General features: G+C 43.5%; 2 protein-coding genes across 3 annotated transcripts in view; one reads left to right on the top strand and one right to left on the bottom strand.

The window, feature by feature from the left end:
* The window catches only part of CAT (catalase), a 39,734-nt gene extending 37,819 nt beyond the window's left edge, over nt 1–1,915 (top strand). The window contains 2 exon segments of the mRNA NM_001267733.1: nt 527–610; nt 1,243–1,915. Of these exon segments, the coding sequence (NP_001254662.1) occupies nt 527–610; nt 1,243–1,308 (150 nt within the window). The 3' untranslated portion in view covers nt 1,309–1,915.
* A 6,760-nt stretch (nt 1,916–8,675) lies between these two features.
* ELF5 (E74 like ETS transcription factor 5) overlaps nt 8,676–26,641 on the bottom strand; it is a 35,320-nt gene continuing 17,354 nt past the window's right edge. Inside the window, exons 3-7 of one of the 2 annotated variants that reach the window (XM_009007909.5) lie at nt 24,759–24,992; nt 21,032–21,082; nt 12,532–12,600; nt 10,674–10,869; nt 8,676–10,227 (exon numbers count right to left, since the gene is read on the bottom strand). In XM_009007909.5, the coding sequence (XP_009006157.3) occupies nt 10,131–10,227; nt 10,674–10,869; nt 12,532–12,600; nt 21,032–21,082; nt 24,759–24,992 (647 nt within the window). In that variant the 3' untranslated portion in view covers nt 8,676–10,130. The remainder of the gene's footprint in view (nt 10,228–10,673; nt 10,870–12,531; nt 12,601–21,031; nt 21,083–24,758; nt 24,993–26,641) is intronic. The other variant, XM_002755169.5, reaches the window with a different exon arrangement.

The raw sequence follows: 26,641 nt of genomic DNA on the forward strand, positions 1-26,641 counted from the left end.
GGCATACTTGATGCAATCATTGGCTATGGGTGATTGAATACAGTCTCCAGCCCCTCTCCCCTCACTGGAGGTTTGGGGGTGGGGCTGGAAGTTCTAACCTTCGCATGCTTGGTTTTCCTGGTACTAGCCTCCGTTGGGAAGCTATCTAGGCCCTCATGAGTCATCCTAGTAGGATACAAAAGACAGTAAATTCCAAGAGTTTTAGGTATGTGTCAGGAATGGGGGACAAAGACCAAATATTTATTTTTAAAATTATACCAATTAGGTGTCATTCTCTTGCTCACTTAGGCAGAGGGACCTTTAGGGAGAAGCTCGGATAAGTTGAGTGACCTATGGGAGGCTGCTCAGCCAGGACATGTCAGAGCGTTCACTGGACCTGTGTCTTCCTCTGAGGCTGGCATTGTTAAACAGCCTGTGGTGCTGCCTCCTGCCGAAACATCTTTCCTCCCCTGTGGAATAAACTCTGGGAAACCACAGTCACTGGGGAGTTAGAGTAAGGCTTGCATTAATTTTTTTTTGGCCTTAGGTCAAGAACTTCAGGGAGGTCCACAATGACTATGGGACCCGCATCCAGTCTCTTCTGGAAAAGTACAATGCTGAGAAGCCTAAGGTAAGCTTGGAGCAGCCTGACCATGCAGAGGCTGTGTGTGCTGGGTTGGAGTAGGCGTGGCCCAGCTACCACTTAGTGTTACAGTCTGCGGGGGCCATTACCTGCCACTGTTCTTTTTTTTTTTTTTGAGATGGAGTTTCGCTCTTGTTACCCAGGCTGGAGTGTAATGGCGTGATCTCAGCTCACCGCAACCTCTGCCTCCTGGGATCAGGCAATTCTCCTGCCTCAGCCTCCTGAGTAGCTGGGATTACAAGCACACGCCACCATGCCTAGTTAATTTTTTGTATTTTTAGTAGAGATGGGGTTTCACCATGTTGACCAGGATGGTTTCGATCTCTTGACCTCGTGATCCACCCGCCTCGGCCTCCCAAAGTGCTGGGATTACAGGCGTGAGCCACCGTGCCCGGCTAACACTGTTAGATTTCTTAAGCAGCTGTGCAGAAATTCATTTGAGAGATAAAGAACGCACCGGCAAAACACATACTCTTCATTTTAGCCCTGGACAATGTAAGACAGTTAAAGTGAATGAATTCTGGATTATTATTTTCACTTGCATGTGTATTAAAACTAAGTAAATACCACGCTGCTGCCTATGAGGTGATTAACCTGTCCGTCTTGTTCTCTTAAAACAGAATGCGATTCACACCTTTGTGCAGTCCGGGTCTCACTTGGCTGCAAGGGAGAAGGCAAATCTGTGAGGCCGGGGCCTGCACCAGTGCAGCAAAGCTTAGCGTTCACCCATGTAACCCACTCATCACTGGATGAAGATTCTCCTGGGCTAGATGCGCTAATGCAAGCAAATGGCGTCAAAATAGAGAATCCCGCTTTCCACAGCAAATCGTGTCACAATTTTAATGCTATTTTCCCAGGGGAAAATGAAGGTTAGAATTTAACAGTCATTTTTAAAGAAAATATTTGTTTTGACAGTTGGTTGGATTATTCATTTAAAATGACTAGAAGAAAAGTTTCTAGCTACAAATATGATTTTATTGGATAAAACTTGTTGAAATTATATATGTTTACATATCACCTCATGGCCTATTATATTAAAATATGGCTATAATTATATAAGAAGATCAACTCAGAAATTTTTATTTTTCTAAGGTTTTCCTAGCAAAAGCACATTTGATACACTAGTGTCATCAGAAACTGACTTGAGCACCATCATGGCTTAATGTTTATTCCTGCTTGTAATTGATCAAATTCATTTTTTTCACTTGGAATTACAATAATCTTAATTCAGCACTAATTTCACAACAGATCAATTTGTAATTGCTTACATTTTTACAATAAATAATCTGTACATAAGAATAGAGATGGTATTTGATTTCTTTTGACTCCATGTATAACTCCTAAAGTACCACCAGACTCTTAATTTGAATGTCATCATTTTCAGATGTTTTACCCTTAAAAATGGAAATGTCAGTATCTCAAGGACACCATGTTATTTGTTTAAATCTATAGCCTTTGGTCAGCCTTCTGAGACACTGATAAAATAGCAAATGCTCTAACTTTGAAAATTACTTAAATCTCTTGTCCATTCGCTCACTTACCTATGATTGAGTTTTTAAAATAAGGGCTCAGAACCACTAGTTATTTTCCTCCTCCTCCTTTTTTTTTTTTGAGACTGAGTCTTGCTCTGTCGCCAGGCTAGAGTGCAGTGGCACTATCTCAGCTCATTGTAGTCTCTGCCTCCTGGGTTCAAGCGATTCCCCTGCCTCAGCCTCCTGAGTAGCTGGGACTACAGGCACTCACCACCATGCCTGGCTATTTTTTGTATTTCAGTAAAGATGGGGTTTCACCATGATGGCCAGGATGGTTTCGATCTCTTGACCTTGTGATCTGCCCTCCTCAGCCTCCCAAAGTGCTGGGATTACAGGCATGAGCAACTGCTTCTGGCCTCCTCCTCCTTTTTAAAACCGGTATTTGCCTATCATTGTTGAAAATCACATGAAAGACTTTAAAGATGCATTCTGAATGCTAAATGAAAATTTGTTTTCCTTGAAAATCTTTATTTTGTTCATATTCAAAACCAGTTTGTTCTGGGTGTGGTGGCTCATGCCTATAATCCCAGCACTTTGGGAAGCCAAGGCAGGAGGATCACTTGAGCTCAGGAGTTTGAGACCAGCCTGGGCAACATGGCAAAGCCCTGTCTCTACAAAACATATAAAAATTAGCTGAGTGTGGTAACACATGCCTGTAATCCCAGCTACTAAGGAGGCTGAGGTGGGAGGATCTCCTGAGCCCAGGAGGTTGAGGCCTCAGTGAGCCATGATTGTACCACTGCACTCCAGCCTGGGCAACAGAGACCTTGTCTCAAAATAACAAACAGCAATAACAACTGAAAACAAAACAAAAAACCAAACCAGTCTGTACTTTCAGGAATTCAGAAAACTATTAGACCACTAGTAGACAAACTCATTCTTGATCTTTTAGCTCAAATTCCTTTTCTCCTCTGTCAAACCCTCCTGCCTAAATTCCCGCTGTGTTTGAATATGCTTTGAAACCATTATATTTGTAGACATTGAAAATAGATGTATCGGGCTGGGCATGGTGGCTCACACCTGTAATCCCAGCACTTTGGGAGGCCGAGGCAGGCAGATCACCTGAGGTCAGGAGTTCAAGACCAGCCTGGTCAATGTGGTGAAACCCCATCTCTACTGAAAAGACAAAAATTAGCTGGATGAGATGGCAGGCACCTGTAATCTCAGCTACTCAGGAAGCTGAGGCAGGAGAATCTCTTGAACCCGGGAGGCAGAGTTTGCAGTGAGCCAATATTGTGCCATTGCACTTTCTATTTGGAAAGGCGAGAACTTCTGGAGGTAGTTGGTGGCAATGGTGGCACAACAGTGTGAATGCATTGAATGCTACTGAACTGTACACCTGAAAGTGGCTAAATGTAAGTTTTATGTATATGTTACCACACAAAAAAATCTAACAGTTCATTCTTAGTCCTTGTCTTATGTGGCCTCTCAGCAGTGTTTGACACAGTGGGTCATTCACACTGACTTCTTCTTTATTTATTTATTTTAGAGATGGCATATCATTATGTTGCTTAGGCTGGCCTCAGCCTCCTGAGTAGCGGGGACTACAGGCACACATGATCAGGCCCAGCTTCCCCCACCCCCGCTTTCTCCTTCTCTTCTTTCTTAGTCCTCCTCCTTCTCCTCCCTCTTCTTCTTGTCCTTCTTGCTCTCTTCTGCCTTCTTTTTTCTCTTCTTCCTTCTTTTTTCTTCTTCTCATTCTTTTTTAAATAAGAGCTTTATTGAGATATAATTTACTCACCCATTTAAAGTGTATGAGTAAATGTTTTTTTGTATATTCACAGAATTGCTCAACCATCACCACAATCAATTTTAGAACATTTTTATCTCCCAAAGAGAAACCTGTACCTATCAGCAGTCACTTTCCATTTCTTTCCCAACCTTGCCCCCAGCCCTAGGCCATCATGAATCTAAGATTTGCCTACTTTGCACTTTTTACTTAAATAGAATCATACAATATGTGGTCTTTTGTGACTGACTTCTTTCACTTAGCATAATGTTTTCAAGATTTTTACATATTATAGCATATATGAGTACTTCATTTTTTAAATTGCCAAATAATATTCCATGTGTGGATTTACTGTGTTTTATTTATCCATTTATCATTTGATGGATATTTGGGCTCTTTCTACTTTTTGGCTATTATGAATAGTGGTGATATGAACATTTCTGTATACATTTTTGTGTGGACATAACATTTTTGTTTCTTGCATCCTCATCTTAAAAGGTGTTTTTCATCTACACTCTGCCACAGCACTGTCTAAAAATGTAAATATTAGAATCCTAGTTAAAAATCTGTTCATTTGCTGTGTCAAGCACCGTTGACATAAGTGACTCTATCTTAGAGACTCCATCTTATATTTCACAGGGCACTTTGCCAACAGGGACAAGATGTTTGCTTAATAAATAAAGACTGCATCCAACCAGATGAGGACATAAGCAAGCACACTCTTCCACTATCAGTCCTCACCAGAGGATTGTGGCTATAAAAAGAACAGGACCTGCGCAGCTCAAAATGGCTGTCTTAACTAACACCATCTTGCTAAATCATGATAATCACCTGGCATCTGCCACTGAAGGCTCTTGGACTGCCTGGCCCAGACCAGGAGATTCTTTTTGCCTTAGTCGCTTTCCCTGAACTGATTCATTAACCCTTTTTCCTCTCCTCCTTCTTTTGATGTTAAACGTTCCTTTGTTGTGGAATGTTTAATCTATCACATTTACATATTAAGTGTACTATTATGTATGGTCTGCCATATTATCTGACTTGTGGAGTGGTGTGAGCCTGTGTGCATGCAGCTCTGACTAATGAGTGAGTGAGAAGCACTGAGGCAAACTGCTTCCTTGGGAACTCCGTGCAGCTCATGGCTTTTGTGACTGAGATGATTTCCATGAAAGTCAGACATTGTGGAAAGACACAGATGTGCCTGGACCTGGTCATCTCTGACCTCACACTGCTCGAGAGACTTGCTCTTCTAAAAGGAGGACTTGGTCCGGGCTTTCAGAAGCACTGTGAAGGATTGCCTGGTTTGTTTCAAATTACATGTTAGAATTTGGGTTTAAAAATGCATGAATTTGACCAGGCATGGTGGCCAACGCCTATAATCCCAGCACTTTGAGAGACTGAGGTGGGGAGATCATTTGAGGTCAGGCGTTTGAGACCAGCCTGACCAACATGGTAAAAACACATCTTTACTAAAAAGACAAAAAATTAGCGAGGTGTGGTGATGCACACCTGTAATCCCAGCTATTAGGGAGACTGAGGCAGGAGAATTGCTTGAACCTGGGAGGCGAAGGTTGCAGTGAGTCAAGACTGTGTCATTGCACTCCAACCTGGCAACAGAGCAAGACTCAATTACAAAAAAACAAATGAGCAAAAAACCAAAACCAACCACATTAATTTTTCTTTCCTGGATGACGGGCATCACTCTGATTGTGCTAAGAAACGGTTTTAAGAACTTCTTAGCACTCATTTTTTCTGGGAGAAAAGCCACAAGCAAGCTACTTGGGCCATTTCTTTGCCTCTTAGTTCATGGCATTACCAAGGGGCAAAGGGCACATTCCACTTTAAACTCTTTGGTAAGCCAGATTGAAGGTGTTAACATGTTTTTTATCAGCGCTTTTAAAGATATGAAGGGTTAGTGGAAGTCAACTCAAGGCGTTTCATATAATTTTTTTTTTTTTTGGCGTGGAGTCTCACTCTGCTGCCCAGGCTGGAGTGGAATGTCACAGTCTCGGCTCACTGGCACCTCTGCCTCTGCAATCGCTTGAATCGGGTTCACGCGATTCTCATGTCTCAGCCCCTGAGCAGCTGGGATTACAGGTGTACCCCACCATGCCTGGCTAATTTTTATATTTTTAGTCGAGACGAGGTTTCACCATGTTGGCCAGGCTGGTCTCAAACTCCTGACCTCAAGTGATCTGCCCTCCTCGGCCTATCAAAGTACTGGGATTACACGTGTGAGCCACTGTGCCTGGCCAGCTCTGTATAATTTTGAACCTCTGAAAAATGTAAACAATCACATATTAATATATGGGAAGTTTGCTGTGGAAAGCTCTATTGCAGATTCTTTTCACAAAGGAAGTACTTATTCCCTCATTCGACTGATTGACAAGTGAATTTTGCATTGTCTATTGCTTTTTTATTGTTTTGCTTTGGTATTGTTTGCTCAAAGTGTAGCATTTTATTTATTTTTTTGAGACAATGTCTCACTCTGTCACTCAGACTTAAGTGTAGTTGCACAATCACAGCTTACTGCAGCCTTGAACTCCTGGACTCAAGTGATCCTCTCACCTCAGCCTCCCTAGTAGCTGGGATTATAGGTGCACACCACACACCCAGCCAATTTTTGTGATCTTGCAGAGGTGGGGTTTCATCATGTTGGCCACGCTGGTCTAGAACTCTTAAACTCGAGGGATCTGCCTGCCTTTGCCTCCTAAAGTTCTGAAATTACAGGTGTGAGCCACCATGCTGTGCCAAGTGTAGCATTTTAAACAATCCTTTGTATTTTCTGTCCTTTAATGAATTGTATTGTGGAACTTTATGTTTAAGTAAAACTCTTGCTTTAATGAATATGGTGGATTGGACAGTGATCCCCCAAAAGATATACCCATGTTCTAACCCCTGGAACCTGTGAGTGTGACTCATTTGGAAAAAGGATCTTTTCAATGTCCTAAGTTAAAGATCAAGAGGAAGCTGGGTGTGGTGGCTCATGTCTGTCATCCCAGCACTTTGGGAGGCTGAGGTGGACAGATCACCTGAGGTCAGGAGTTTGAGACCAGCCTAGCCAACATGGTGAAACCCTGTCTCTACTAAAGATACAAAAAATTAGCCAGGCATGGTGGTGTGTGCCTGTAGTCCCAGCTACCCGGAAGACTGGAGCAGGAGAATCGCTTGAATCCAGGAGGCAGAGGTTCCAGTAAGATGAGATGGTGCCACTGCACTCCAGCCTGGGCGACAAGAGTGAAACTTTGTCTAAAAAATAAAAAAAGATCAAGAGGAAATCATCCTGATTACTCAGGTGGGGCCTAAATCAAATAATAATTGTCTTTCTAAGAGACCAAAGGGGAAAAGAAGGAGCAGGTTATGTGAAGACCAAGGCAGAGATTGGAGTTTTGCAGCCACAAGCCACGAAATGCATGGAGCTACCAGAAGCAGTAAGAAGGGAAGGATTCTTTTCCTTTCTTTCTCCCCTCCCTCCCTCCCTCCCTGCCTCCCTGCCTCCCTCCCTGCCTCCCTGCCTCCCTCCCCCCTCCCTTCCTCCCTCTCTCCCCCTCTCCCCCTCCCTCCTTCCCTCCCTCCCCCCCCTCCTTCTTTCTTTTTGGAAGGATTCTTTCTCAGAGCCTATGGCTTCCTTGATTTTAGACTTGTAGCCTCCACAATGGTGAGAGAAGACATTTCTGTTGTTTTAAGCCACCAATTTTGGTAATTTGTAACAGGCAGCCCTAGAAAGCTAATCCAAAGAGGATGCTGGTTTAATGGTTTGATAAAATATCTTGAGTAGCAAGAGGGATTAATGTTCTTATTCTCTAAATTGCTTGATGCCCGGGGTATGTGAGGGAGGGCATCCACATCTCCTAGACAGTGTTTCTCTGCAGTCCTGTGACTTATGCCTGTTTGCCCCACCCCAGTCCCTGCCATGCCCCTGAGCTGCTTAGTTCTGCTTTATTGTCACTGCCAAGCTCTGGCCTGAAAACTCCCCATTCCCCTACAGTTAGCTAACTTCTCTTTTCCTGGACAGTCTTTCCTTTCATCCTGACTGTGGTCCATTAACATGGTACTTACCTCTTCAGATGGCCAGGACATGGGTCCCAAATTCAAAATGTAAAGGCATTCTGGATGTATTAACAACAACAACCATTAGTGCAAGAACAAAGTTGAATGGCAGCTGACAAGCTGCGTGTCCAGAAGGCAGTAGGACCAAATCCTCTGTCCCAAGGTGCAACTTCAATTTTGCTCCAGGAAATTAATGCCACAAGAGACTGAGATACTAGTGTTGCCAGATATGATTTTTAAAAAGAAGCTAAAGTCTGGATTTTTAGGTGAGTCTTTCAATTTCTATATAAGGCTATGAAGTCACAGTAAGAAATAAAAGATCATCTCAAAACAGCAGACAAACAATACCGTGTGCACCAAACAAAAATGCATCTGTAGGCTATGCGGGTCAATGAACTCCATTTTGCGAGGGGAATCTGTCTTGAGATATTAAAGGTGGAGGGTAAGATTACTTCATATATTTCTTGCATCTTTTTGGGCTCTTTAAAAATCTCCAGCCTGCCAAGTGTGGTGTGGATTTAGCAAAGGTTCATAATAATCCAGGCACTTGGGAGGTTGAGACGGGAGGATTGCTTGAGCCCAGGAGTTCAAGGCCATCTTGGGTAACATAGCAAAACCCATCTCCAAAAATTAAAAAATAAATCTCCAACCACTACTGCTAGGAAATGGAAGAGTCATCAAAGGTTTTATAGGTTGTCAGTGCTTTGCTGAGCCTACTATGCTGAATTGAACGATATGCAGACAGTTGAACACGTTAAATACTTTATTCACATTGTTTACAAACTATATCTACCTGGAAAACACATGAATCCAAAAATAGATTATTTTACAGTAATTCACATTTTTAAAACAAGTTATTTTGAAGTTAAACTCTAAGTATGGAGGTCTTCAGCCTGTGCAGCGGTTCAGTGCCTTACCACTTGATTCCTCCTCCGGTGAAACAGAAGCCCTAGGGGCAGTCTACCTAGTCGTAAGTCACTAATGACCTACATGCCAGTGACTGATGAGAAAATGTCAGTGCAGACTTTAACCCATGAACATTTATTGGTGTAAATTCACTGTCACTATTTTTTGTCAAGGAAATAGGTGTTTTAGCGCTTGAATACACATCAGGTAGGAAGACAAAACAAAAAAGACTCGCCATTTAATTGGCTGTTACAGAGTTGTCAGGACATTTCCAGTTCTATAAATGTTTAACATCTGGACCAGAGATGGAATCAATGAATTACAATTTTATTGTGTTGACAGCTTTAATCATAGAAACAGCAGTGATTTGGTAATTGATGCCAGTGTCTGTTGACTAACTCTGCATATCAGATGCCAGCCATTGGTTAGAAGGGGGAATAGACTCAGCAACAATTAATAATGTGGTTAATGTTAAGTAAGTCCAGAAAGATGTCTGTGGAAATTTTGCTGAGTGGTCAGAAAGATGCTCTGGTTAAGAAATTTACTATGGACCTATGCTAAATCCAATTATGTCCCAGCTTGATGACTTAGCTCTTTCATTAATTAAGATACTTTTCTGGCCAGGTGCTGTGGCTCACATATATAATCACAGTACTTTGGGAGGCTGAAGCAGGAGGATCGCTTGAGCCTGTGAGTTCAAGACCAGACCTGGATAACATAGCGAGAACCCATCTCAAAAAAAAAAAAAAAAAAAAAGAAAGAAAAAGGATATTTTCTATGGATTTTTGGCTTTAATAATTTAAAAATCTAAAGTATGTATGCCTTATGTCTCACCCTCTCCTACCATAACCTGCAAACTAATCATGCTTTCCCCTGCCTTTGGTGAGCTGCCACAGTTAACTATTTGAAAACTTTTGAACCGTTGGGATGGGAGTACTGGATGTGTCTCTAATGGCAGAATTGAATCATTTTTCTCTGATTAGCACCAATGGCATTGGCTGTCACTGTTCCACAACTCTAGGAAAATAATGTTTGATCAAGGCACCACAAAAGATCATCCCCTCATCCCCTTACAGGGAAGAAAGGATTTCTTATGAGTTGCCACCGTCACCCCCCCCGTAGACAGCAACTCTGAATCCAAATGTAAGCTGAGATGTGGAGAATTTTTATCAGCATGTTTGCAGGTTAAAAAAAAAAGAAAAAAAGAAAAGAAAAAGAAGCCTTTCCAATGTCTCTTGCAATCTGATTGTTTTAAAGGACAGATCCGTACAATGAGCTTGATGCCTCGAGCAGATCATAGCTTGTCTTCCTGCCACCCGTGTGCATTTTTTCCAAATTTGTACACTAACCTTCGGTCGACCCGCTCCAAAATTCCCGTTTTATAGTAGTATCTGAAAAAGCAAGCAGAAGAGAAACTCTGGGAGGGCTTGCATCCTAGGAAAACAACAGAACACAAACGCTCTCCTCATTTCTCAGGTGACAAGGCTGGTCTTTGATTACCCTGGTATTTTCACACCCTGTTATCAACTTACACTTAAACCTTTCCCAGACATCTTGAAGACTGAACCTCACCATTCTCAGTTCAAAATGTGTTTTGTGCATGTGTGTGCGAGATGGCCTGGATTCAGAGTGATCCCTGGGGAATATTGCCAAGAATGCTAAGGACGGCGTGTCAATTTACAAACCATAATCCTACCTGTAACTAAGAGCCAAAGTTTTGTCTCATGACCTTTCCATTATCAGGTAAAAAATCTGCAAAAACAGTGTAATTTTCTATAGCCATCCATTTTATATAACTCTTCTTGAAGGCTCATGGTATTTTATGCTGTTAACTTACCTCAGGGCTCTGCTCAACTTCTCATATGTCATTCTGTCATTTTTCTTCCTTTGTCCCCACATCTTTGCCAGGGCTTCTGATTTAACCACCCGAAAAATTCCTTGTTCCCTATCTTCCCATTCCAGAATTCCACAGTTTTCTTCAGGAGATAAAAGTAGATCTCGTACAAATTCCCATAGATGAGAACTTTGGAGGCCTTTTGAAAATGGGAAAACATTAGCGATTTACAGTTGTTTTTTAATTTTTTTTTTTTTTTTTTGAGACAGAGTCTCACTCTGTTGCCTAGGCTGGATGGAGTGCAATGGCACAATCTCAGCTCACTGCAACATCTGCCTTCTGGGTTCTAGTGATTCTCCAGCCTTAGTCTCCCAAGTAGCTGGGATTATAGGTACCCGCCACCATGCCCAGATAATTTTTTGTGTTTTTAATAGAGATGGGGTTTTGCCACATTGGCTACACTGGCCTCGAACTCCTGACCTCAGGTGATCCACTCACCTTGGCCTCCCAAAGTGCTGGGATTACAGGCATGAGCCACCATGCCCAGCTTGTTTCATTTTAAGAGAACAGATGTGCAACTTCTCACTAATCCATGACTGATTGCTCTACCTGGAAACTTACTGAGCTGTGACATGTGTCTGTCTTTGATTGAAGCAATTGTGAAACAAACACTATGACTCACAGATGTTCTATGGAACTATAGTTTAATTCTTTTTTCTGAGACAGAGTCTCACTCTGTCACCCAGGCTGGAGTGCAATGGCATGGTCTCAGCTAACTACAACTTCTGCCTCCTGGGTTCAAGTGAGTCTTTTGCCTCAGCCTCCCTAGTAGCTGAGACTACAGGTGTGTGCCACCACACCTGGATAGTTTTTGTATTTTTAGTAGAGACAGGGTTTCGCTATGTTGGCCAGGCAGGGCTCAAACTCCTGACCTTGTGATCTGCCTGCCTCAGCCTCCCAAAGTGCTGGGATTACAGGCAAGAGCCACTGCACCTGGCCTACAGTTTAATTCTGATGGAATGAATGAAATGACAGTCAAATGATCTCTCGATTCTTCGTTCTGACAGGAAGCATGGCTGTACTGATTCCATAGCCACAGCTGTCTGGGTGGACTGATCCTGTAATTTAGTTTTTCATGAAAGGCTGGTATTTCTCTTATTCTATGATATGGTGGTTAAGACCAGCTCTGGAGTCCCATTGACTGAATTCATCTCTTCCTACCTTTATAACTATGAACTCTTATAGTTACTTTACCTATAAAATGGGATAATAAGAGTACCCGTCTCCTAGGATAGGTTAGAGAATTTAATGATTTAACACATACCAAATAGTTAGAATCATGCCTCGCTTATAGCAATTGTTTTCTCCACACTCATTTGTGAAATTACAAGCTTGACACTGCTCTGGGCAGATATCTTAGTGCTAGGAAAGCTAATAGAATTGCCGATTCCCAGTGTTTTCTTTGTTATCCTCCTCTCAGAAGAAGCCACAGTGGACCCAGGATTGGACATGGCTGCAGATGGTGGAGCCATAACTTAAACCCAGAGAGCTTTCATTCCCAAGCTAATGTTCACAACTACAATCATGTCTTTCATAGTAGGTGTTCAATAGACATTTAATGGATAATGATTAGCTATGATTTGTTAAGCATTTGCTATTGTCAGATGCTCAATCTCACCCACTCTTATGAGAAGAAATAAATCAGATTTTGATAATACATATAAAAGCAATCACTGATTTCTTTACTGCCTTCCTTGGAAAGTAACTCAAATGTTTAGTTCCAAAGCTTATTAAAGTAGATGACTTTGTCTTAGGAATGGTTTTAAGACAGTGGAAATGAAAACCGGCCTCCTGCACTTACTTGTTCTACTGTGACTGTGACAGTCTTGACTTTTGATGCCACTTGTTTTCAAGCAGTTGGAATCGGCATCTGAAAAAGAATAATTTATAGCAGTGGAAAGGTATACAGACCTCAAGTTATACCCAAATGAACAAACACTAACTGAATGCCTTTGTGGTAGAAGACACCATGTTAGGCACTTTGGGGGTGATTAGTAGGTGGCAGGTGTCAAGATGCTTTAAGATGTGCCTTAAGGAGCACTTGGATTTAACCTCACCCACCCCGATGAGAATAAATAAATCTGGTTTTGATCAAGGCCCATGCCGGGCCTTCCTGGGAGGCCATGGTAAGGACTTGGGACTTTATATCAAAGTGCAGGGCAAAGATCCATGTTTTAAGATCTCTCTTGCTCCTATGTGGAGGACAGACTGGAAGAGACACAAGTAAAAGCAAAGAGATGACAGCCTATGAAGGGTAGAAAGCAAGACATTAACTCTGTGCTGATTTAAATGATAACTCGGACTGTGAGTCACAACCTGAGACACCTGGACAAGCACTGTCCCAAAGTAGTATATGAGTTCTTAAAATGGTGGCACCAGATCTGCTCCTCCAGCCCACACTCAGTCTCCACCTCTTCCCATAGCCCCCCGCTTGCTTTGCCCTAGCCACCCTGGCTTCACACTCTCTGGAAACGTGCAGGCACATTCTACATCAGGGGCTTCACAGTTGCTCTTCCACCTGTCCAGCACGCTCTTCCCTTGGATACTTTCGGTGCACTCCCTCATCTCAATCCTGGCTCAAAATCACCTTCCAGTGAGGCCTCCTCTGACCACTCAAGTTGGGACTGTATATCCTCCCCACTTCTCCGCATTTTGCATAGAATATTCAAGTATATTCTATGATGTATTTATTCATGTAGTTCACTGTCGGTCTGTGTCCACAAGGGGGCAGCAATTTGTGTTTCCAGCCAGAACCCTGCAGAACCCAGCACACTGCCGGGGCACATAGTAGGTGCTCAGTGAGTATCATCGAGCAGCCACTGTACCATGCTATAGTAACTATACTAACTATACTGTATAGTGCTCTACTAACTCTACTGCACTATACCACACCATACTGTACTGTACTATACTAACTATACTGTACTATACTATACATACTATACTATACAAATTATACTGTACTAACTATACTCTATTGTGCCATACTATTCTAACTACACGGTACTGTACTACACTATATTAACTATGCTATACTATACTACATTATATTATACTGTACTATACCATACTACCTATACTGTGACTGTACTGTAGTACACCATGCTAAGTATTCCATACCATACCATACCATACCATACCATATGATACTAACTATACTATCACTGTACTATACTGTACTATGCTATACTGTACTATACTATACTAACTATACTGTACTAACTATATTATACTATAGTATACTATACTAATTATACTGCACTGTGCTATACTATACTGTACTATTCTACACAAAATATACTGCACTGTGCTATACTATACTGTACTATTCTACACAAAATATACTGTACTGTGCTATACTATACTATGCTAATGACACTATACTGTACTTACCACACTAATTATACTGTGACTGCACTGTAGTATACCATGGTAACCATACCATACCACATCATACTAATGATACTGTACTGCACTGCACTATACTAACTATACTATTACTGTACTGTAATAACTACACAACTGTACTATATTTTAATATACTTTAGTATAGTATACTAACTATACTGTACTGTACCAACTATACTATGCTGTATTATACTATAGTATACTATACCAACTATACTATACTGTACTGTAATAAGTATACTATACTGTGCTACACTAACTATACTGTATATGATACTATACTATACCTACTGTCCTATACAAACTAGACTATACTAACTATACTGTACTATAGTATACTAATGATACTGTATTGTGCTGTACTATACTAACTATACTATTACTGTACTGTAATAACTACACAACTGTACTATATTCTATTATACTTTAGTATAGTATACTAACTATACTGTACCAACTATACTATGCTGTATTATACTATAGTATACTATACCAACTATACTATACTGTACTGTAATAAGTATACTATACTGTGCTACACTAACTATACTGTATATGATACTATACTATACCTACTGTCCTATACAAACTAGACTATACTAACTATACTGTACTATAGTATACTAATGATACTGTATTGTGCTGTACTATACTAACTATACTATTACTGTACTGTAATAACTACACAACTGTACTATATTCTAATATACTTTAGTATAGTATACTAACTATACTGTACTGTACCAACTATACTATGTTGTATTATACTATAGTATACTATGCCAACTATACTATACTGTACTGTAATAAGTATACTATACTGTGCTATACTAACTATACTGTATATGATACTATACTATACCTACTGTCCTATACAAACTAGACTATACTGACTATACTGCACTATAGTATACTACTGATACTGCATTGTGCTGTACTATACTAACTATACTATTACTGTACTGTAATAACTACACAACTGTACTATATTCTAATATACTTTAGTATAGTATACTAACTATACTGTACTGTACCAACTGTACTATGTTGTATTATACTATAGTATACTATGCCAACTATACTATACTGTACTGTAATAAGTATACTATACTGTGCTACACTAACTATACTGTATATGATACTATACTATACCTACTGTCCTATACAAACTAGACTATACTGACTATACTGCACTATAGTATACTAATGATACTGCATTGTGCTGTACTATACTAACTATACTATACTATACTACATCATACTGTACAACCATCTCTGCTGCATCGTCTAGTATGTACACTGTCACTGCTAAATGCAGGAAGGGCAGGAATGACATCCCGTGCCCCGCACTGCTGCTCAGGGTGACCTCTCAGTGCCACTGGGTCATGTCACTCCCTGGCTGAACATCCTGCAGTAGTTCCCCATTTCTTCCAGGATGAAGGCTGCACATTAGATAGGCCTTTCACAGACTGACCCCCACCCAAGTTTCCAGCCTTATCTCATCTGTCTCCCAACTTTTTCCCTTCCCTTGGGTCAAATGGCTCCATTGGGGTGTGGCTTTCTCCTGCCTCAGGACCTTTGCACAGACTCCCCACTCCCTACTCCTACCCAGCTGACCTCTCACAAGACCTCTTCAGGAAGGCTTCTCTGAACTTACCTTCTGGGTCAGATCCCTTATGAACCCCATGGAGAGCACCTGTGTCCCTTGGTATCACAGAACTGGGCCCACTTTACTGCAAAGATTCATCTCATCTCTTTTTTTCCTCTACTATTAGCTGACATTCACAGAGCACTGACTAAATGCCAAGTGCTTGTTAAGGGCTTCACACAGAGTATCTCATTTAATCCTTGTAACAACCCTATGTGATATTAGGATTTTTATTTTATTGAGGAGAAATTTGATGCCCAGAGAGTTTTAAGAATTTTATCCAGATGGTGGAGCCAGGATTTGAACCCAGAGAGTTCTCATTCCAAAGCTAATATTCACAATTACTCCTTTATCACATCTTTCGCAGCAGGCGTTCAATAGACATTTAATGAACTATCATTAGCTAAGATTTGTTGAGCGTTGCTGTTGTTGGATGCTCACTCAACCTCCTGCACCCTTATGATATATGTCTATTACTGTCTCCAGATTGATCTATTCTTTTGATTTAATCTTTTAGAAGAGAAAACAAATGGAGTCATAAACAAAGGTGAATTATGAAGTGTGAATAGACAACAAGCTTTCACTGAAATGCAAAATGGCAAGAAGTGGGAGGAAAAACATTGCCTTTGGACTTTATGATTCCTCCTGTGTTTTAGATGCAGGGGATCTGGCATGGTAGGATAAACACAGCACAGATCAGCATGAGAGGGGTTTATGAGGATGGTGGGAGTTTCTTCTGTGGGTCTTGCCGGAGATAACCCTGTTCTATCTGTTCCGAGCTCTGCAGTGATAGCTTTCAAGGTACTCATTGGTTGACTAGTCAAGGCCTCACTTGGCTGGTGGTGGCAGGGGCAGGGAGCTAGTCATTACTGCAGTGTTAATATTGAGGCAGGTTCCCAAATCAACCCCCACCAGGGTTGATTTGGTTGAACTTACCCAGAAGGTAAGTTCAGAGAAGCCTTCCTGAAGAGGTCTTGTGAGAGGTCAGCTGGGTAGAAGTAGGGAGTGGGGAGTCTGTGCAAAGGTCCTGAGGCAGGAGAAAGCCACACCCCAATGGAACCATTTGACCCAAGGGAAGGGAAAAAGTTGGGAGACAGATGAGATCCACCAGGGCTGGTTGGTGGATCTGTAGCAGCACCGTGAACCCACTATATTTCTCTGTAAATGCCAGTTGTGTTTCAGGGTGCAGCTCTCCCTGGCTCACAACTTTCATCATCTTGACTCTGTCCCTGCAGCTGGTGGGGAATGAGGGGAGACATGGCCCAGGCTCTCTACTGTCTGTGAAATTTAGAGTGGTTTGGTTGGCCTTGAGACTGGACACTTTTAAAATGTGGCCAAAGGATATATTCTCAGCTGTTGATTGCCCCCACCCTGGGATGGGGGCCTGTCTGGCAGGGTTTCCAAAGCAGGTTCATCATATCCCCATGACACCAACAGCCCAGCCGTGGTGCCCATACCCCATGCCAGGCTGGTGCAGAGAAGCTCTGAGGCTCAGGAGCAGGGAGGTACCTGGCAATGAACCCAGGACTGTAGACTTGGTTCTTGGGTCCAGCATACCCTCTACTGGCATTGCTGCAGTGGAGGTGGGTAGGGAGTGGGGCAGGTGGAGAGAAGAGAACAAGCAGAGAGGGAATGGGCTGCTTCACTTTGGCCAGCTCTGACAGCTTTGTAGCTTGTATGCCTGGACAACTTCAGTGGACACCAAGTTGAAAATGGTCTGTTTGAATTATTGTCACCAGCTAGACCCAGATGCTGTGGGGTTCCTGGGCTTTGGATCTTAACTGAATGGGCAGCCGAGTGAATAGAAGGGTCTGGGAGTGTGTGTGCATATGTCCCTGTGTGTGTGTGTGTGTGTGTGTGTGTGCGCGCATGCATATATGAGTGTGCATAGCACAATGTATAAAAGCACAGGCTTTGAGGAAATGTGTTGGAATCTCAGCCCTGCACTTACAAGTCATTACATGTCCAGTTTCCTAAGATGCAAATGGAGATAACAACACTACCTAACAGAGCCAGGACAAGGATAAAATGAGACAATATAAGCAGAACACTTGGCACAGTGTCATGCTTGACACATCGTAAGTGCTTAATAAATGGTAAAGAGAGCTATTCATTTTTGTTGAAGACCCAATGGGAACATTGCTGAAAGCCCCAGGATGCCACTTTGTCCTCATTGGACAGGTCTTGGTCTTTGAATGGCACATCAACACTGAAAGGTGGCCTCTCATTTTTGGGTCAGGGAATATCTGAGACCATGACACATCACCTGGGCCATGAGCACTGTGACCACATGTCCTGGACTTTCTGGAATGGGCTCGTTGTATAAACTACCAATCTGTTGTCTTCATACCTCCCCTTGTGCTCATCAACTATCCACTAGGGTTTCTGTTTGGAGAAAGCATGGTCATCAGGGTTGTGGGAGAACCAGAGATGGGCCTCAGGGGATTTGGGGGATGGTCATAGTGTCCTGGCCAAGGCATTGAGGCTGGAATATGGCAAAGGCTCTGGGGCTGGCTCTCAGGTGGACTTAAGCTTCTTAACCCTGAGTTCAGTCTAGTTCTAGGCTCCCAAATGCAGCAGACTGGGCAGAGCACATGGCACCCACCATCAGCAGAGGGCTTGTTTCCATGAGTGCATGCTCCAGAGATGCTAGCCCAGAGCCCTTGCCCCACCACTTCTATTTCTAGAAACTTCTCTCCACCTCTTCCCTATCACTGGTGACCACCATCATTATCACTCATCTGGGCAGGAACCTCCTGGCTAGACTGCTTTCTAGACAATAGTAGCTTGAGAGATCTTAAAATGTAAATAGGATCTGATCACTTTCATGCTTATGAACTTTCAGTGGCTTCCTAGCTTGCCCAAAATGAAATCCTAACTCTGCTGCCCACAAAGTTGTGTGTGATCTGGCCCTACCTTGCTCTCGGCCTCAGCTCCCACCTCTCATTCTGCTGATGCTGCTGAGATTCTACTGATGCCCCGTCTGAGTGTTATACACGTTATTATGCCTCCACTATCACAGAATTGAACTGCTCAGTAGAATCTGAGCCACCTGTGGCTACTGAGCACTTGAAATTTCTAGAGCAATTGAGGAGCTGAATTTTAATATAATTTAACTTTAAGTAATTAAACTGGCCCCTTTCGGCTAGTGGCTACTGTACTGGCCAAGCTAGTGCTAGACTCACTGGCTTTCTTTAGTTATTTCTTTAAGACACCAAGATTTTTCCTACCTCAGGGTCTCCGTGCTGGCCATTCACTTCTTGGAACCTTTTCCTCCCTCTTTTCCTGGCTAACTTTTGCTCATGTTTAATTCAAATATCTCTTCCTCCAAAAAGCTGTCCCTGGACCCAGTTTAAATGCAATCTTTCCCCATTACACACAAAGCACCCTGATCTTTCCCTTTATGATATCATTGTGATGAGCAGCTATGTATTTATCGTTTGGGTTATTTGTTTAGTATCTCTACCCTGACCCTGCCTCAGTGAGAGCAAGACTCAAGAAGTGCTCATCATGGCAGCTACAGTGCCTAGCTTTGGGCCTGGCATATAGTAGGTGTTCAAAGAGTGAAGGAAACAGGAGAGAAATAAATAGGTAAGGGGAGCAAAGGCGTCAAGGGCTTCAGATTTAGACACAACTGGGTCATCTGTTGCCTTCTAAGCATGTCACCTTTAACTGCTAAGCTCCATCTCCTACCCCTACAAAAAGGCTCTAGTGCTAGGACTTGTCTCATATTGGGAAGATTACCTGACACAATGTCTATAAGGATTTTAGCACAGGGCCTGATTCATAGGAAGTAGTCAACAAATGCTAGCCGCTATGTCATTCTCATCCTCATCCTCATCCTCATCCTCATCCTCATCCTCATGATCACACTGAATCTAACTGTGGCTAGTTGTATATTCAGGTAACACCTACCTGAAAAGAACTGACTGGACACACCTTCCCTTTCTATTGCATGATCTTCCTTTTGTCGTATGGAAGGCAGGCTGGTAAGCGACCCCATTTGTAGGTAAAGACACTGACCCCTGGAGAAAGGGCTGGTCAGGTCCAGGTCACCACTACTTAGAGAGTAAAGCAAATGCCTGCCTGTGGCTCAAGCCTTTGGCCACAGTAATGTCTCATTTTTTCCAGGGCCTTTGCCTGGGTTAGGTGGGGTGGTGAAAGCTGGGATTTACATCCCCAAGGCTGCTGCAGATGGATCACAAGGGATTCTGCCAGCATCAGGAAACTGTGAGCTTTGTTCACAGATGGGTGAGATGCTAGACCTGGGGGTCCCGAGTGATAAAACCTGGCAGAATGAAGAGCGGCTTGTGAGAGGGTAGTTGCGGTCTGTGGGGCAGCGTGTGCCTGCTTAAGCCCGTAGCATGTGGTCCACAAACTGGCTATTCCTGTACTAAAGCACCAAAAACAAAACAAAAAGCAAAAATCCAAAAACTTTTGTTAACTAGGAGCCAAGTAACATGACTCCTCAGTCGATTGCTTGGGACACTAAGAAGAAAAAAATCATAAACCATAAGCACAGTCCCTCTGTGTCTGCCCCTCCAGCTTGCACCCCTCAGAGGCCTTGGAAATCACCATGTGCTCTGCTCCCTCTCTGCAGATGACTGAGCTGAAGCCCATAGGAGAATGGGGTTTGCCCAGGACCACATCTCCCCCTGGCCTCTGGGATTCAGTAACTAATAGCAATAATCACTGCCATCTTTAAAAATGAAAGTACCACAGATCCCTTTCCCTAGCCTTCTTCATCTGCCAAAGTGAAACAGGGAAGGTTAATCACCAGCATCAAGGTTATTTGAGATCCTCCATCATCTTGTGTTTAAAAACCATCCCTACTTAGTGAGCTCAGAGTCTTCTTAAGCACCATGAACCACAAGTCTTCTAATAGTATTATTAGTGTTATGACTAATAGATACTGGTTTTGGGGGCATCTGCACTGGTAGCACATGCTGGACCCTTTGTGTGTGTCGTTTCTCAAACTCACCATGACGCACAAGGGTCACACTATTTTATAGACAGGGGAATTGGGTCTTGGAGGATAAGCAATCCATAGACCCAAGCTGTGGTCCCACAGACCCACGCTGATGCTTTCTGTCACTCTTTCCACCACGCTTTTCCCCACTGGCTTCTCCAGGTCTGGGATTGTTTCAGTTCATCAACTTTTCAGTACATCCTAAAAGAATGTTCAAGCCCATGTGCCAATGACAGCCTTGATAGAGCCTTGGGTGGCTTGTGCTTGGATACTTACAGTCTTTGATGGTGGCCTTGCTCTCTTCAGCGTCATTAAAAAAGGAGTAACCTGGGAAAGAAAAAGAAATCCACAAACCATACCATACAATCCTGGTTTCCACTGGCCAGCTCAGGAGAGGGGTATTGGAGGGAAGTGGAGTGACTGTCCCTCTCAAGGTTGTTTACATTTTAGAGGGAACCTTGGAGACCATCTGGCCTTAGTATGCCACCCTGAAGTCATCCCTGAGAGGTAACAATTTCCTCATTTTTAAAGGTCATTTGGAGGGAGCACCCAGAACCAGGCATCCCAGCAGCCTCTGCAGATTTTCTGAGCAGGCACTGGAGGGTAAGCTTGGGTATGGGGTCCAGGGCTGGGCTCTGAGCTGGGCTGGGCTACTGACTCCTGTGCAGCCTCGTCCAGTCACTGAGTCTCTGGGCTTATAGGTGTTTCTCATTGACATCATGAGACAAAATACCCACTAAGCTCCCCTTTGGTGAAGAGTCGATAGTCTCTGACATGGCCTCTAATCCCTCAGGGACTGGAATGCCTGTTACGTGCTGGTCAGCAGGGAGAATGGGCATTGCAAGAAGTGCGAAACCCTATGTGAATGCTGAGTTTAATGAGGATGTGGATGATGAGGCCAGGACCTTTGTTCTCTCCCCTGTGGGGAATGGGGTGGGCTGGGGTTGAAGTTTCAGATTGTGTTTCCACATAGCAGTGTAGGCTGAAGGATACCAATTTCCTAGCTTGGTCCAACCCAAGGACTAATTTCTATTTGCTAAGCACACTGGAGCAGGGTGCAGTTGTGACGGTTTATTCCTGGTGTCATGTTCTCACTGGTTTTGGCCAGCCAGCTACCTCAGCTGACTCTGCCCAAGGGACCGACTGAGAACAGGATGGGAGACTGAAGAGGGGCTCATTTCTCTCCTAGGCTGTGGAAGCCACCCTCTGACCTTGCCTCCCAGCAACCAGTGTCCCCAGGTTTCTGGGCCCATAAATCCTACCCTAATACCTATGGAGCTTGATGGTGCCCGGCCCTACAGCACCCTTCCAGCTCATCTCCTCAAGAAAACTGCCTTGTTCAGTATCCTGCTCTGCCAGAGTCCTAACCTGTGGGGTAGCATAAGGCATACATGAGGTAATAACCCTGAGTTCACTATACAATTTATGATCCAAATGGAGACACTTTTAAGAATGAAAGGTTAGTGCTGTAGTAATAATTACTCCAGGATAACAGGTGGAAACGATGTTTCTTGGGCAAATGGGGACAGTGTGAACTTTGGTCACAATAACATATCTCCACAATCTACAATCCACATACCTGCTTGAGAAACATTAGAAGAGGAGTTTCAGAAGGGAGTACATTGGTGGAGCAGAGAGTTTTACTGCTCAACATGGAACCCTCCTGGCTAAAAAGTGTCTGAAATCCCACCATTAAAGGCAGCATTGTGACTCCAGGAATTCCTTAGGATAAGAAGAGGTAATGCACGGCCTATTAAAAAGCAGTTGGCTTTATAGGTTTAGCCTATTTGTTTTGCACAGAGCCCTGGGGTAATAAAACCAGTGACAGTTTTTTTTTTTTAAGATGGAATTTCACTCTTTTTTTGCCCAGGCTGGAGTGCAATGGTGCAATCCAGGCTCACTGCAACCTCCACCTCCTGGGTTCAAGTGATTCTTATGCCTCAGCCTCTTGAGTAACTGGGATTATAGGCACGCGCCACCATGCCCAGCTAATTTTGTGTTTTTAATAGAGACAGGGTTTCACCATGTTGGCCAGGCTGGTCTCGAACTCCTGACCTTAGATGATCCAGCTGTCTCAGCTTCCCAGAGTGTTGGGATTACAGGCATGAGCCACCATGCCCAGCAACAGGTATTTTTTTTTTTTTATATGACAATTGCCAGGGAAGAGAGGTGACTGTGGTGGGAGACGCCAGCACTGGGGCATGGAGATAAATGAGGTTGACCTGACATTTGGCTAAGCTGGCATTGCCAGTCTGCATCTTTTTTCAGAATGAAATTCACCCCTCTCCATGGCCCTAGGATTTTTGTGCAAGCCTGTTCCCTTGGGAGGATCCTAAATGGAGTCCCAAGCTCCTTCTGGAGCTGTTGTGACTTGTTCAGACTGGTCCTCTCTCAGGGAGTGCCCACTCTGAGCACAGGACACAGATCCCAACTCTTGGTAGGTCACTGTCACTGGAGTTGTGGCTCCCAGGGCCCAAGCTATGAAGCACCCAAAGGCCACCGTTCTTAGCTTTTCTGCCCTCTAGAGCTCAGGATGGATGAAGATCAGGAAGAGGTCAAAGAGTCAGACAGGAAGGTCCTCTGCGGGTCTTCTCTCCAAATAAGAGTGGCTGTCACAGCCTCCCCTTCAAGCAGGGGGTTATTAGACTGCTTGCTTATCTCTGGTGGTGGGGAGCTTCCTATCTCTTGTATCTTCTGAATTACCTTTTCAAAAGAAAGTGCTACCTTTTAAAAAGATCCTTCTTAAAACTGAGCTGAGATATGTTTCCTTTAGCATCCTGCAATATGCATGTTGGTTATATTAATGATGATGGAAATAGCTGCCATTTACTGCATTTCCATCTTTATATGCTGTGCTAGGTAATATTTCCCTCAATCCTCTAAAAAAGCTCATGGAGGTGTCATTACCCCATTGGACAGATGAGGCAATGGGGATTCAGACAGGTTAAGCCACTCGCCAGAGGTACTATGGTTCGGGAGTATTGGAGCCAGGGTTGGAATGCAGGCCTTTTGGATCTCCAAGCCCTTGCTTTGTACTGACTTTCCGTGAATCAGCCCTGTATGCTGTGTGACCTAAAGGAAGTCACTTAACGTCTCGGGATATCAGTTCCTTTCATCTATGTGTGACGTTGAGACATCAGAACTCGATGTTCTCAAAGAACCTTTCTGGATTGAAAAAAATGTGCTTCGACGTTCTGCACGCAAAAGGCCTGTTGAAAAGTTAAATAATGCTATTGGCGCCACCTTCTGGCCACTTGATCCTCAACCATTAGGAATGTGAAGAAATGGTAATTAGTTGGACTCGTGGAAATGGGAAGGGAAAGGGCCTGTTTAATTTTATTCCCCTTTTGCTTAATGAGAGATGAAGCACAAACCTCTTTTTTGTCCATCCTGTGTGGTTTCAAATCGTTATGAAGATACTGTATTATTATAAGCCTGGTGCCTGGGCAGTCCCTGAATGTGGTGTTAGTTTTTCTTTTTTCTTTTTTTTTGAGATGGAGTTTCACTCTTGTTACCCAGGCTGGAGTGCAATGGCACGATCTTGGCTCACTGCAATCTCCGCCTCCTGGGTTCAAGCAATTCTCCTGCCTCAGCCTCTGAGTAGCTGGGACTACAGGAGCATGCCACCATGCCCAGCTAATTTTTGTATTTTTAGTAGAGACAGGGTTTCACCATCTTGACCAGGATGGTCTCCATCTCTTGACCTGGTGATCCACCCGCCTCGGACTCCCAAAGTGCTGGGATTACAGGTGTCAGCCACCACACCCAGCCAGTTTTTCTTTTTTAAAAATGCACTCAACTTGCATTTCTGTAACTTGCTCCCTTTTCCCTAAAATCCCCAATTCTGTCATGCTAGCTTCCAGTTATTGAAGGTTTTGGTTAACAGAGAACTCCAGTTAGTAAAATTTTGCTGTGCAAGTCACACGGTGAAAAAGGACTTCTCCAGGTTGTTTGGTCCCAATCCTTGTCCCTCCCCTGGAGGCCTGGCCCTCTGAACACTGACCTTGTGTGCGGATGTTCTGGAGGATGAAGTACAGGTACTCCCCACAGAGGCCGGCTGCCTCGACGAACTCCTCCTGCGTCATGCTGCACAGCTGCAGGCCGCTGATGTTGAAGTGGCAGAAGGAGATACAATTGGTGTCCAGCTTGTACTGATCACAGCAGAACTGAAGCCACTCCCACACATGGCGCTTAGTCCAGTATTCAGGGTGGACTGATGTCCAGTACGAGTCGCAGGCTGCACCAAAGGAGAAAGAAGTGAGGAATGATAGTCCCAAGATAGTCTTCAAGAGGGCCCCCGAAGGCCACATCAGTTAAATAACATCCTCATCCCTCAGCCAATGAGTTGAAAAGGGCCTCCACCCCTGGGTTTTCTGTAGGGCCCAGGTCACCTTCTATTCTGCAGAGAAGATCAGAGGGACTGGATCCTGCAGATAAGCTTTAGGGTCAGAGAGGGAATGACAGGGGCAAGAAAGAACCAGAGTTAATGCTGGTGCTTAAAAAAAAGCATTTAGTGGAAAAAAGAAAGAAAACATCCCTTCAGTTATTTGATTCCAGACAACATGATTTCAAAAGCACAGACTCAGCTATTTGACAGGCCGGGTTGAAATTCGGATTCTACCACTTTCCAGTTGGGCAAGGTCTGTGGGTATTGAAATCTGAGTTTCCTCATCTGTAAAATGGAGATAATATGCTCAACACCCAGGACTGTTATGGAGTTTGGGGTTAACGTATGCAGAATGGCGCATAGAAACTTAGTAACCAATTCAATAGTTACACATCTACTGCCTATCAGACACCATTTGAAGCTGGTTTAGTTCCTATACTTTAAAGGGCAGCTGCCCAGTGCTGGCTACTCGTTTCTGCAAGGTTACTCGCCATCTTGTGGCAAGAGCCTTGGGTTGTTAGACATTGCCCAGAGTCTAACTGTCCTTGGGTCACCATAGTAGACGCCTCCAGAGGAAGGTGGTCACAGGAGAGCTGGTTGTTTTGTTGTTCTTGTGTTTTTGGTGGTGTTTGGAGTAATTTCTATCCGGAGATCAGAGTCCCTCACTCCTTTAAAGGAGTCGTGTACATGCCTCAATGTTGTGAGTGCCACCTGTCTGGGAGACTGGGATGTGACTGTGCGTGGTCCAGGGACAGAGATTTGGTGTTCAGCAGTTCTGTCCTACTGTTGCTGGGAGAAATGGAAAGTGAGGTGGACACAAGGTATGCAAGAGGTGAGGTATTAGGTACTTGGTCAGGCTCTTTGACATAAACAATTATTCTATCTGCCATGGAATTTATTTATTCATTCATCCATTTATTCATTTCATTCAACAAATGAAAGCTTTAGTTTCTTAACTGGTAAAACTGAAATAATTATAGCACCTACATCATAGTGTTGTTCTGCAGATGAAATGAATTAATATACATAAAAGTACCTGGAACAGAGCCTGGAGGATTTAAACGCTATTACAAATATTAGTATTGAATATCTACTATGTGTACAGCAACACACTGTCTGTTAAGGATTCATGGTGGACAGGTTTGGTCCCTGTCCCCCAGGAGGTCACAGAAGAGGAACTTGAAAGTCATGAAGGACTTTCCCAAGAACCCACGCCAGTGAGTGGCAGAGCTGGATTTGAACCCTAGCCTGAACTGGAAAGCCATTGCTCTCCCCATGCCACCATAGTGGTCCTCAGAGGGTCAGCGCAGAGCAGAGATGAACATGAAGAGACTGGGGGAGAGCTGGCTGAGACAGGGGGAGAGCTGGAGCAAACACAACGCAAGGGCCTGAGTAGAAAGGCAGACAGCAGAGAGTAACATGCAGAGAGCAAGGTGACGATGACAGAAAGGGTCCCTCACATATTAGGTCCCACAGCAAATGGCAGTGGCGCGATTTGC

Source organism: Callithrix jacchus, chromosome 10 (assembly GCF_049354715.1).
Source record: "Callithrix jacchus isolate 240 chromosome 10, calJac240_pri, whole genome shotgun sequence".
Taxonomy (NCBI): Eukaryota; Metazoa; Chordata; class Mammalia; order Primates; family Cebidae; genus Callithrix; species Callithrix jacchus.